Consider the following 13,740-nt stretch of genomic DNA (forward strand, 5'->3'; position numbering starts at 1 on the left):
TATTGAGCTTTATGGTTATTATAATTTAATTACATTATTACATAGTTACTAAAAGAACAGGTAGTCTCTTGGGCTTCATGTTTCTAACTTTATTCACTTGATATGAAATTATGTGAATATTTTACATTCTCTTTCAGACTCTGCAAATTCAATTCTACAATGACAATGGAATTAATGTTTCTTTTGAACATTTAGCGAATCATATATTTATAAATATTTGTGTAAGTATATAATTCAAAGCTACATGCTTGCCATCTAATAAACATTGAAATAATAGCAAAACTCTACATGTTTATCTTTCTATTACAATCTGCCTTCATAGTTGCTATATCCCTTGCTTTGTATTTTTATAATAGGTGTAAAAGCCATTTAAGAGATTTTCAAAACAGAAGCATAAAGGAAAAGAGACAATATACTGAGGACTTTTGGGTCATATTTACTAAAAGTTTTTATATTGTAACTTGATACATTGTTTACAAAAGTGTACAGGTACTTGAATGTCGTTGTTTTTAGTAACATTTCATAATTGTTAAAGAAAATGATATCATCATATTTATCTTTCAGGTAATATATTCATCCTAGATTTGTTCTGGCAGCAGCTCCTCAGTCTGATGGATTCCCTGGTGGATGGGAACCACACCACAGTGACAGAGTTCATTCTATTGGGCTTAACACATGATCCAGTCCTTCGAGTCATCCTCTTCATCATCATCCTGTGCATCTACCTGGTGACTGTATCTGGCAATCTCTGCACAATCCTCCTCATCAGAGTCTCCACTCAGCTCCACCACCCCATGTACTTCTTCCTCAGCCATTTAGCTTTTGCTGACTTAGGCTACTCATCTTCTGTTACACCGAATATGCTGGTTAACTTTTTGGTGGAGAGAAATACAATCTCCTATCTAGGATGTGGCATCCAGCTTGGGTCAGCTGTTTTCTTTGGGTCAGTTGAATGCTTTGTTTTAGCTGCCATGGCCTATGATCGCTTTATGGCCATCTGCAACCCACTGCTGTATTCATCCAAAATGTCTACACAAGTCTGTGTGCAGTTACTTGCAGTCGCTTACACAGGAGGTTTTCTTGATGCTTCCTCCTTTACACTTTCCTTCTTTGGTTTACTTTTCTGTGGACGCAACAGAGTCAATCATTTCTTCTGTGATTTTGCTCCTTTAGTTGAAGTATCTTGTTCAGTAGACAGCATCCTCACAATTTTTCCCTCATTTACTGCTGGATCTGTCATTGTGTTCACAGTTATTGTGATAGCCATTTCCTATATCTATATCCTCATTACCATCCTGAAGATGCGCTCCACTGAGGGCCGCCACAAAGCTTTCTCCACTTGTACCTCCCACCTCACTGCAGTTTCTCTGTTCTATGGGACAGTTACATTTATTTATGTGATGCCCAAGTCCAGTTACTCCACTGACCAGAACAAGGTGGTATCTGTGTTCTACATGGTAGTGATCCCCATGTTGAATCCCCTGATCTATAGCCTCAGGAATAATGAGATTAAGGGGGCTTTGAAGAGAGTGCTTGGTAGTAAAACATCTTTTTAGTGAAGTCTCAATTTTTTTAGAAGTTGTAGAAATAATAACCGATATATACCCTAATTGATTTTGTTAGTTAGACATATATGAATTTATCTGTATCTAAATGTGTAGCTTTCTCCAAATATAGACATTAAAATTTAAACTTGTACAGAAGTTAAGAGGTTCATCATGATGATTTATCTAAATAAAATTACATTCAACTGTAACTGAGAGCATATCTTGTGTTACATAAAGGAGAGTTTCTTAAAAGTTAGTTCAACGCCTTACACATACTCATTTCAAAGAGCATTCACGGCAATAGGTTAAGATAAATAAATCTTGTTATAATCTGGATTTTATGCAATTCCACAGTACCATAGTGTTGGCAGTTTTGTTTCCCAGAGTAGTGCTTTTGGGAAGCATTAGAAACTCTGAGAGGTTGAGCCAAGTAAAGAATCTTTTTTTCATGGATTTTATGTTTTTCTTTATATAAATCAATGTTAATGGCACAGGTTAAATTTCTTCGTAAGAAAGTAACGACTGAGGAAACATTGAAATAACACACTTAGATCAACCAAATGAAATAGCAGCATATTATTTTCTTTTGTTTAGTGGACAGGATTTGAAATTGGAGTCTTACGTTACTTGCCAGGTACCTGGTGACTTTAGGTACAACACGAGATTGTGTTTTTGTTAAAAAATGAAACATCTTATGTATTCATTGCACTTATGATCAAAATTATAAAATCATTGTTTGCATGGATTGTTAAGCTAAATCACAAAATTTATCTGAATGTCAATAGCAGCCTGAAAATAAAATAAGATACAAGGTTTAATTACAGGTAAAATATAGTTTAGAAACTTACCATATTCCTTTTTTTATCTGTTTTTTTTTTATTGTGAGAATACCATACAATAGGGGTCACAAGTACATGGGCAAGATAACGAGTACATTTCTTATCAAGCATTGTTGCCTCCTCTTTGTTTCCCCTTCCCTTCCCTTCCTATACTCTCCCCATCTCCCCCCTCCCGATCCTTCCCACCACCAAAATTGTAAAGTTCATTTTTTGACATATTGTACATCTCATTGTTGCAATGGGTCCACCTGTATCCCTAGTTAAATGATTTGTTTTTGCCTTTCCCCTCCACAAATTATACCAACATCAAATACAGTGAAAGCAGGGGTTGTACCGTGGGGGAGGGACATACAAAGCAACATAGAAATTGAACTAAGCCAGGCCCAAAGACACATAGGTCCCATGGTTTCCCTTATTTGCAATAACTAATATATGTCTGAGTCAAGCAGAAAAGGTCAGATAAGTTGATGGTAGGGGAATGAACCCCAAGATAAGTATTCAAATGTTTTTTTTCTTTCATGCAATTGTTTCTACCATATTCCTATAGATATGAAATGTGTTTTCTTTTTTCTAACACATGGTTTGTGACTTCTCGTGTTATGCATGAAACTGTATTCTCCAAAGAATATATTTTCTGTCATATTTACTTCTATAATTATTGGTATTTTCTATTTTTTTGTCAGCCTTGGGCTTGAATTAAGGGTCTGGCCACTGTCCCTGAGCTCTTTTGCTCAGGACTAGCTTTCTTTGATTTGAGCCACAATGCCACTTCTGGATTTCTGGTGGTTAATTGGAGATATAAATCTCATGGACTTTCCTGCCCAGGCTGACTTTGAAACACTATTCTAAAATCTCAGCCTTTTGAATAGCTAGGATTGCAGGTGTGAGCCACCAGTGCCCAAATGTTTTCTGATTTTTTGTTTTGATCAGTGATGCATTTTGAGTCGACTTCTTATACAGTGTGAGGTAAGGGTTGGTATAGTTATCCATGGGGATATGTAGGTATTTCAATAGCAGCTTCTGAGTATGCATTCGAGTGTGAGGTGGCAAGTCTGTTACCAGGCACTCCAGCACAACCAGGTGCCCTCTGGTCTCAGGATAAGTAGACTATCTCCAGGAACTTGGTCTGTAGGTTGGAATAGTTCTATTTTAATGCCTGTACCTGGTGAACCCTTTAAGATCTAATGGACAGGACTGGCTTACTTTGTGTCCCTGAGAGGGCTCCTACTAGGTCATTGGATATGCTCCTGGGTATTGAGTACTCTTATAGCATGGTTGTAAGAAGAAAGAGTTAAGTCCCAAATTTTTTGAGGATGTGCAGGTGAGATGAGAGTGAAGTTTTCAAGTCTGTTTCTATAACCGTTGTGTGTGCATCTCTCAACTGGTGTTTGATAGTTCTCAGAAAGTGATTGAGAGTTGCTTGAGCTTATTTATAGATAATGTCAAGATCTACAGAGGATTTGTTTTGTAATTATCTTCCATCTGAAGGAGGATAGGACTGGTGAAATATTTCTTTTGTGGGTCCTTGTCCTGGGCTTGAACTCAGGGCCTAGGCATTCACTGTCCTTGAGCTGTTTTGCTCAAAGTTAGTGCTGTAAACATGAGTCAGAATTCCATTTTTGATTTTTAGGTGGCTAATTGGAGATGAGTCTCACAGACTTTCTTGTTTGGGTTGGTTTTGACTCAACATCCTCTGATCTCAGCCTCCTGAGTAGCTAAGGATGATTAGCTATAAGCCACTGTCTCCAAACTTGATAGCATCTTATTAGGGACAAAGCTCACCATTAAGGATAGCAGGGCCTTACAAGACAGTTCACACCTAAAGAGAATAATTGCCAATAATGATCAGCTTGCACCACAATTGGAGAATAATGGTTTGGGAACAAGACTGATCCCCTCACGCGATGACAGCCAGGAAAACTTCTCTGGAACCTAGAAAACCAGAAATGACATGACAAGCCAGGACACACCTGTAATGAAACTCTCAAATTATACATACCTTGTGCCCTGTCCCTAATTCTTCCTGTATTTCAACTTAAACACTTACATTTCCATCCAAAGTATGGTTAAAGAGAAGCTGCAATGCTATCTTCTTGTGGTGGCATGGTATGTTATCTTTTTCTACCAGATTTTTCCCTAGTATGGGCTGTGAAGGTGGCTTAGTGGTAGAGCGCTTGCCTTGCATGCATTAGGCCCTGGGTTCAATTCCTCAGCACCACATAAGCAAAAAGAAAAAGGCTGCAAGTGGTGCTGTGGCTCAAGTGGTAGAGCGCTAGCCTTGAGCTGAAGAGCTGAGGGACAGTGCCAAGGCCCAGAGTTCAGGCCCCACAACTGGACCAAAAAAAAAAACTTTGCATGTAATAGATTTTTCTCTAGTAAATATTACTACCATTTTTACTATGTTGTCAACTTGCCTGATTGTTTTGCATGCCAAATGCACAGATCAAGTTTAGTTTTCTGTGCTAAATTTTTGTTAACAGCACGCAGATTAACAAAGAAGGAAATCCAGCAGTAGGAGAAAGAAGCTCAATGCCAATAGATTTAATGTAGCAGTACTGGTAAGTGTCTTTAACAAAGAAATTAGATGGATCTTATAATGTCTTTCCTGGAATGTTAAGGAGGAAAAGAGACACATTCTCATCCCTCACTGAGAGCCAGCTGCTTGCATACAGAGCCATCTTCTTTTGAGAACTGTCTGTGAGTGTTTCCCTTATATTCAAGGGGACCATAACCACCAGGTTGATGATAGAATTGTTTAAGAGCATTAATAAGAACAATGTTCTGTTACTACAATTTGGACTGAGGTAGTATAGACAGAGGAAACAACAGGGAAATTATATGAACTATTTAAACAGACCCACGAAAAAAAAGTTGCAACAGTATGTTTTCCTATCATCTTTTCTTCTTCTTTGAGATCTTTTCACATCTAAAGAAGAGAGAAACATCCAGCAAAGGGAACATTTTCCATTTCCTTTTCCTTTTAGATGCCAAGAAGATACAAAGTCTTGGAACACATAGAGAGACAGATGATAAAAGAAACATGATAAAAGACATTATTTCTCTTGTGGATTTCACTGAAGTTTCTTTTCATGTGTCTTCTATTCCACCATTTTAAGGTACTTATTTATTCTGATAGGTTAATACAGTTCTCAAATTGTTTTGATATTAACAAGTTGATTTACATGATGTCTATGCTGTGTCTCCACAATATTTAATGCTATGCATTGCATATATCAATATAAACTACTTAGCAGTGAACACATACTAGTTAAAGTGGCTGTTATCATTTTATACCTGAAATTCAGTAAGGCTCTTTTTCATATTGCTTCCTTCCTTCCTTCCTTCCTTCCTTCCTTCCTTCCTTCCTTCCTTCCTTCCTTCCTTCCTTCCTTCCTTCCTTCCTTCCTTCCTTCCTTCCTTCCTTCTCTCTCACTTTGTTTCTCTGTCTTTTTCTTTCTTCTTTTGTTTCTCTCTCGCTTTTTCCTCTCTCTCTTTCTTTTTTTCTCTCTCTTTCTTTCTGGAGCTTGCACTCAAGGCCTGGTGCTATCATTGTGATTTTTGCTCAAGTCTAGAACTCTTTCACTTGAAGCACATCTACACTTTAGATTTTCGTGGTAGATAATTGGAGATAAGAGTCTCAAGGAATTTTTTGCCTAGGCTGTCCTTCAGTAGTAATCTTCAGATCTAAGCCTCTTGAGTAGCTAGGATAACAGGCATGAGCTACCAGTGCCTGGTCCAGTACCATTTCTTCATCATAAACATCAAAGTAAACCTAGAAATAATATTGTTCTATGAAACATTTTGTTTAATTATGCTATCTTTAAATACTAAATGAGATTACAGTTCACCTTATGAACATCTACTGACATAGAAACAAGAATAAATTGAACACCAGAGAATTGGCAAAACATTTTTTTGTGTTGTGAAAATTGAGTTGCCCAGTATCCAATCCAGAACATAATGATGCTCCAGGATGCTTTTGAATTCAAAGTTGCATTTCCACTTTCATTAGGGATTTATTCCCCAAGGGCAAACCAGAAATTAAAAGACTATTTATATAATTGTTTTGGCTTTGTGTTATTATTAAAGATGAATGAATTATCATTTCCAGAGGTAAGACTTTGGGTTTTGTTAATGAGTCTGACTTCTTGTGTTTACTATCTGAGAAAGCTTTACTCTCTAAGCTGTTCTTGTGTCAGCGTATAGAGAGAGAGAGCAGAGGACTCAAGCAAGCAGGAGGTGAGATATTTAGGTTGACTTGTTCTGCTTGCATCATCAGTTCCACATGGGTAAATGGTCATTATCCATGATCAGAAACCTTATTTATTTAATCCTAGGACAGGAACTCACATGATCATATTACACTGTCCAAACTTGGCACTCTACTGAAATGCTCTTTTGCAGAAATACTTTCAATATTTATGTGTGAATTTTGAGAGTAAAATGAGATTTATGAAAACTTTAGTATACACACTCAAAATTTGGAAAAGAAGAACCTTGAAATGAAATGAAAACTTTGGAAATGAAAATCGGAAATTGCTAAAAAAAATAGTTTAAAATAACTTTACTTAGTACATTTGGACTTGATATCATATACTTTTCTCATAGTTACTGAATCTCAATTTGAAATTATTTTCTAGAAGAATATTTTGCTTCAAATATACAAGACTAGAACAGCTTATAAATTGAAACATCATAAACTTCATTTATAATACTAATTTAGAATTCCTGTCTAGTTATAGTATCAGTAATATATTTAAAACATCACCAAAGTGTTAGGATTAATTAAGTTGGTAAGTATATTGAAGAATAGAACAACCTGATGATGGTATTACACATTAACTTTGCCAAGGTCAAAGAAATATGTCAGTGGCAGATGAAGGAAGGAGAAAAGGAGGGGAGAATGCACTCAAGAATTCAATGCATAATCTACAAAATTAAGAAAAGCAAGGGAAGGGGTGGATTGGGAGAGATGGATAAGAATGTTGAAAAGGGTGATATTGATCAAGATGTATTGAATTCATAAACTGCTTTGTTAAATGACAACTCCTTTGGGCAACTATTTAATGATAATAAAGAACAAAAACTCCCCCACGCTTAGGTTTAGACATCTCATGTATTGCCAGACAAAAGATATGTAATACAAAAGTTATTTATTATAAGATAGGTCTTTCAGACTATTCTATTAAAATGAGTTGAAACCTATCTGGTTTATAAAAAGGACTACAATAATAAACATTTCACAAAATTAAAAAAGAATCTGTTAGATACTCAATCTTGGGTGTATTGAACTTTTTAATTCTTTTTCTTTTTTCTTTTAATACTTTTTTATTGTAAAAATAGTGTACAGAGAGGTTACAGTTACATGAGCAAGGTAATGAGTACGTTTCCTATCAAACATTGTTGCCTCCTCCTTTGTTTTTCCCCTATCATCCTTCCTTCCCACCTCCACAACTACACTCTCCTCCCACCTAAATTGTAAAGTTCATTTTTCAACATAGTGTCCTGTACATCTCATTGTTACAATGGGTCAACCTGTATCCCTATTTAAGTATTTTTCCCTTCTGATCCCCACATTAGAGTAGATGAGTAGATCAAGAAAAGGTGGTACACACACACATACACACACACACACACACACACACACACACACACACACACACACACAATGGAATATATGCCTCCATCAGAAAGAATGACATTACCCTGTTTGTTAGGAAATGGACAGACTTGGAAAAAATTATATTAAGTGAAGTAAGCCAGGCCCAAAGAAACATAGGTCCCATGGTTTCCTATAGGTCCCATATATTAGTTATTGCAAATAACTAATTGTCTGGGACAAGCAGAAAAGGTCAAAAGCTATGTACATATGACCAGATAAGTTGATATTGAGCAATATGCACCCCAAGATAGGGACATAAGTGGTTTTTTCTTACTTGCTATTGTTTCTAATGTATTTATAATGTACCATGTGATTTTTTTTGTTTCTTTGTATGTTCCTCCTACATGGTATAACTACTGTTTTCACTGTATTTTTGATTCTTGTAACTTCATATCATTATTCCATAGCTACTAAAGAAAATCACAGCTTGAGATTTCTGACTTAAAAATTTTACTTAATAACTGTGAAAATCCCATATTTTCCTTCAGATTTTGTTTACTCAATTGTACATTGATAATGGAAAAATGTTGCTTAATGAAAAACAGCAAAAGATCATATTTGTACATATAAACAATTTTATCTGTTCAACTAGGATGTACATATATAAATATTGGCTACTACTAGAGTAATACACCAAGACAATATGCGTGTTGTTCATCCATTACACTCAATATTCATTGCTGTTATTTCATTGTCTTACATTTTCTATCATGTGTCCTTAAAGCCACATGACAAATAGTATTCAAAAGTACAAATATAAAAATAGCATGAAGAAAATTTTCAGGTCTTTTGCTAAGATCAAACATAAAATGACATACATACTCATCATTGCATGAAAATATGCAGTGGTTATTGAATATTACTATTTAAAATTATATTCCACATTTATTAAAGAAATGTAACCATCACATATATATATATATATATATATATATATATATATATATATATTCCTGCAATTTTTTTAAATTACAGGTTTATTTGGCAGCAGCTCCATTGTATGATGGATTCCCTGGTGGATGGGAACCACACTGCAGTGACAGAGTTCATTTTATTGGGCTTAACACATGATCCAGTCCTTCGAGTCATCCTCTTCTTCATCATCCTGGGCATTTACGTGGTGACTGTATCTGGAAATCTCTGCACAATCCTCCTCATCAGAGTCTCCACTCAGCTCCACCACCCCATGTACTTTTTCCTCAGCCATTTAGCTTTTGCTGACTTAGGCTACTCTTCTTCTGTCACACCGAATATGCTGGTTAACTTTTTGGTGGAGAGAAATATAATCTCCTATCTAGGATGTGGCATCCAGCTTGGGTCAGCTGTTTTCTTTGGGACAGTTGAATGCTTTGTTTTAGCTGCCATGGCCTATGATCGCTTTATGGCCATCTGCCACCCACTGCTGTATTCAACCAAAATGTCTACACAAGTCTGTGTGCAGTTACTTGCAGTCGCTTACACAGGAGGTTTTCTGAATGCTTCCTCTTTTACCCTTTCCTTCTTTGGTTTATTTTTCTGTGGATGCAATAGAGTCAATCATTTCTTCTGTGATTTTGCTCCTTTAGTTGAAGTATCTTGTTCAGCAGACAGCATCCTCACAGTTGTTCCCTCATTTACTGCTGGCTCCATCATTGTGTTCACAGTTATTGTGATAACCATCTCCTACATCTACATCCTCATCACCATCCTGAAGATGCGCTCCACTGAGGGCCGCCACAAGGCCTTCTCCACCTGCACCTCCCACCTCACTGCCGTCACTCTGTTCTATGGAACCATTACATTCATCTATGTGATGCCTAAGTCCAGTTACTCCACTGACCAGAACAAGGTGGTATCTGTGTTCTACATGGTGGTGATCCCCATGTTGAACCCTCTTATCTACAGCCTTAGGAATAATGAGATTAAGGGGGCTTTGAAGAGAGTGCTTGGTAGTAAAACAATTTTTAGTGAAGTCTTTTAATTTATTTTTAGAAGTTGTAGCAACAATAACCAATATTACCTTAACTGATTTTGTCTGACGTATATGAATTTATCTCTATCTAAATGTGTATAGACACTAAAATTTAAACTTGTACAAAAATTAAGAGGCTCATGATGATTTCTCTAAATAAAATTACATTCAACTTGCAACTGAGAGCTTATATTGTTTTACATAAAGCAGAGTTTCTTAAAAATTAGTTCAACACCTTATACATACTCATTTCAAAGAGCATTCACAGCAATAGGTTAAGATTATTAAATCTTTAAAAAATCTGAATCTTATGCAAATCCTCAGTACCATAGTGTGGGCAGTTTTATTTCCCAGAGTAGTGCATTTGGGAAGCATTAGAAACATTGAGAGGTTGAGCCAAGTAAGGATTCTTTATTTCATTGAGGATATAATAATCAAATGCTTTATTTTGCTAACTGCTTTCCCTGAAGAGTACAACAATACTATGTGCCTACTTGATGAGGTTATACAGAAAATATTAAACAACATTGTAGGTTGTTGGCTGGTTATGGATTTTATAATAAGTTTCTTTTCTGTATAAATCAATGTTAATGGCGCTTGTTTAACTTCTTTGTAAGGAAGTAACAACTGAAGAAAAACTGAAATGACACACTCAGATCAACCAAATGCAATAAATGTTTTGTATTGTTCAGTGGACAGGATTTGAACTTGGGATCTTGAGTTACTACTCAAGGACTTGGTGACTTCAGGTGTACCACCAGATTGTGTTTTGGTTATAAAATGCATCATCTAACATGTTCATGTAGTTATGTTTAAAACTATGATAGCATCGTTTGTATGGATTGTTATGCTAAATCTCAAAATTTATCTGGATGTGAATATCAGCATGAAAACAGAAAATAAAATACAAAGTCTGATTATAGGCAAAAATATAGTTTAGAAACTTACCATACTTCTATAAAGATCAAATGTGTTTTCTTTTATTTAACTCATGGTTTGTAAATTCTTGTCTCATTCCTGAAACCATATTCTCTAAAGAACATATTTTCTGTTACATTTACTCCTATGAATATTGGTATTTTCAACTTTTTTCATTTTTTTTTCAGCCTTGGGCTTGAATTAAGGGTCTGAGTGCTGTCCCTGAGCTCTTTTGCTCAGGACTAGCTTTCTTTGATTTGAGCCACAGTGCCACTTCTGGATTTCTGGTGGCTAATTGGAGATATAAATCTCATGGACTTTCCTGCCCAGGCTGACTTTGAAACACAATTCTAAAATCTCAGCCTTTTGAATAGCTAGGATTGCAGGTGTGAGCCACCAGTGCCCAAATGTTTTCTGATTTTTTGTTTTGATCAGTGATGCATTTTGAGTCGACTTCTTATACAGTGTGAAGTAAGGATTGGCATGGTTATCCATGGGGATATGTAGGTGTTTCAATAGAAGCTTCTGAGTATACATTAGGGTGTGAGGTGGCAGGTCTGTTACCAGGCACTCCAGCACAACCAGATGCCCTCTGGTCTCGGGATAAGTAGACTATTTCCAGGAACTTGGTCTATAGGTGTTGGAATAGTTCTACTTTAATGCCTGTACCTGGTGAGCCCTTTAAAATCTAATGGACAGGCTTGGCTTCCTTTGTGTCCCTGAGAGGGCTCCTACTAGGTCATTGGATACACTCCTGGGTATGGAGTACTCTTACAGCATGGTTGTAAAAAGTAAGAGTTAAGTCCCAAATTTTTTCAGGATGTGCAGGTGAGATGAGAGTGAAGTTTTCAAGTCTGTTTCTAAAACCATTGTGTGTGCTTCTCTCAACTGGTGTTTGATAGTTCTCAGAAAGTGATTGAGAGTTGCTTGAGCTTATTTATAGGCAATGTCAAGATCTACAGAGGATTTGTGTTGTAATTATCTTCCATCTGAGGGAGGATAGGACTGGTGAAATATTTCTTTTGTGGGTCCTTGTCCTGGGCTTGAACTCAGGGCCTAGGCATTCACTGTCCTTGAGCTGTTTTGCTCAAAGCTAGTGCTGTAAACATGAGTCAGAATTCCACTTTTGATTTTTAGGTGGCTAATTGGAGATGAGTCTCACAGACTTTCTTGTTTGGGTTGGTTTTGACTCAACATCCTCTGATCTCAGCCTCCTGAGTAGCTAAGGATGATAGCTATAAGCCACTGCTCCAAACTTGATAACATCTTATTAGGGACAAAGCTCACCATTAAGGATAGCAGAGCCTTACAAGACAGTTCACACCTAAAGAGAATAATTACCAATAATGATCAGCTTGCACCACAATTGGAGAATAATGGTTTGGGAACAAGACTGATCCCCTCACGCGATGACAGCCAGGAAAACTTCTCTGGAACCTAGAAAACCAGAAATGACATGACAAGCCAGGACACACCTGTAATGAAACTCTTAAATTATACATACCTTGTGCTCTGTCCCTAATTCTTCCTGTATTTCAACTTAAACACTTACATTTCCATCCAAAGTATGGTTAAAGATAAGCTGCAATGCTACCTTCCTGTGGTGGCATGGTATGTAATCTTTCTCTACCGTATTTTTCCCTAGTAAACATTACTATCATTTTTACTATGTTGTCAACTTGCCTGATTGTTTTGCATGCCAGATGTACAGATCAGGTTTAGTTCTCTGTGCTAAATTTTTGTTAACAGCACGCAGATTAACAAAGAAGGAAATCCAGCAGTTGGAGAAAGAAACTCAATGTCAATAGATTTAATGTAGCAGTACTGGTAAGTGTCTTTAACAATGAATTAGGTGGATCTTATAATGTCTTTCCTGGATTCTTAAGGAGGAAAAGAGACACATTCCCATCCCTGATTGAGAGCTACTTGCATACAGAGCCATCTTCTTTTGAGAACTGTCTTGCCCTAGTCTGTGTTTCCCTTATATTCAAGGGGACCATAACCACCAGGTTGATGATAGAATTGTTTAAGAACATTAATAAGAATAATGTTCTGTTACTACAATTTGGACTGAGGTAGTATGGACAGATGAAACAACAGGGAAATTATATGAAACTATTTAAACAGATCCAAAAATTAAAGGTTGAAACTGTATGTTTTCCTATCATCTTTCCTTCTTCTTTGAGATCTTTTCACATCTAAAGAAGAGAGAAACATCCAATAAAGGGAACATTCTCCTTTTCCTTTTCCTTTTAGATGTCAAGAAGAAACAAAGTTTTGGAACACGTAGAGACAGATGATAAAAGAAACAGATGATAAAAGATATCATGTCCCTTGTGGATTTCACTGAAGTTTCTTTTCATGTATCTTCTATTCCACCATTTTAAGGTACTTATTTATTCTGATAGGTTAATAAAGTTCTCAAATTGTTTTGATATTTACAAGTTGATTTACATGATGTCTATGCTGTGTTCCCACAGTATTTAATGCTATGCATTGCAGATATCAATATAAACTTCTTAGCAGTGAACACATACTAGTTAAACTGTTACCATTTTATACCTGAAATTCAGTACAGGCTTTTTCATATTATTTCCTTCCTTCCATCTTTCCTCCCTTCCTTCCTCTCTCCCTCACTCCCTCCCTTTCTCTCTCTTTCTCTCTTTCTTTCTTTCTTTCTCTTTCTTTCCTTCTCTTCTTTCCTCCCTCCTCACTCCTTTTTCTTCCTTCCTTCCTTCCTTTCTTTCCTCCTTCCTTCTTCCTTTGTTGCCTCTCTTTTCTTTTTTGCTTTCTTTCCTTTTTTCCTTCCTTATTTCCTTGTTT

General features: G+C 36.4%; 2 protein-coding genes across 2 annotated transcripts; both read left to right on the forward strand.

Moving 5' to 3' along the window:
- The first annotated feature begins 611 nt into the window (after window positions 1–611).
- On the forward strand, window positions 612–1,556 carry LOC122117836 (olfactory receptor 502-like). The gene has a single exon (XM_042691699.1). The coding sequence runs from the start codon at window positions 612–614 to the stop codon at window positions 1,554–1,556; it is 945 nt and encodes a 314-aa protein (XP_042547633.1).
- A 7,495-nt stretch (window positions 1,557–9,051) lies between these two features.
- Window positions 9,052–10,008, forward strand: LOC122117894 (olfactory receptor 502-like). Its single transcript, XM_042691765.1, has one exon. It carries the CDS (start codon window positions 9,052–9,054, stop codon window positions 10,006–10,008), a length of 957 nt encoding a protein of 318 aa, XP_042547699.1.
- The last annotated feature ends 3,732 nt before the right edge of the window (window positions 10,009–13,740 follow it).

This window comes from Dipodomys spectabilis, unplaced genomic scaffold (assembly GCF_019054845.1).
Source record: "Dipodomys spectabilis isolate Male_0828 unplaced genomic scaffold, ASM1905484v1 ptg000145l, whole genome shotgun sequence".
Taxonomy (NCBI): Eukaryota; Metazoa; Chordata; class Mammalia; order Rodentia; family Heteromyidae; genus Dipodomys; species Dipodomys spectabilis.

Bases quoted from the DNA above. Each gene is read 5' to 3' on its own strand.
- LOC122117836 (XM_042691699.1), top strand. From the start codon at position 612: ATGGATTCCCTGGTGGATGGGAACCACACCACAGTGACAGAGTTCATT.
- LOC122117894 (XM_042691765.1), top strand. From the start codon at position 9,052: ATGGATTCCCTGGTGGATGGGAACCACACTGCAGTGACAGAGTTCATT.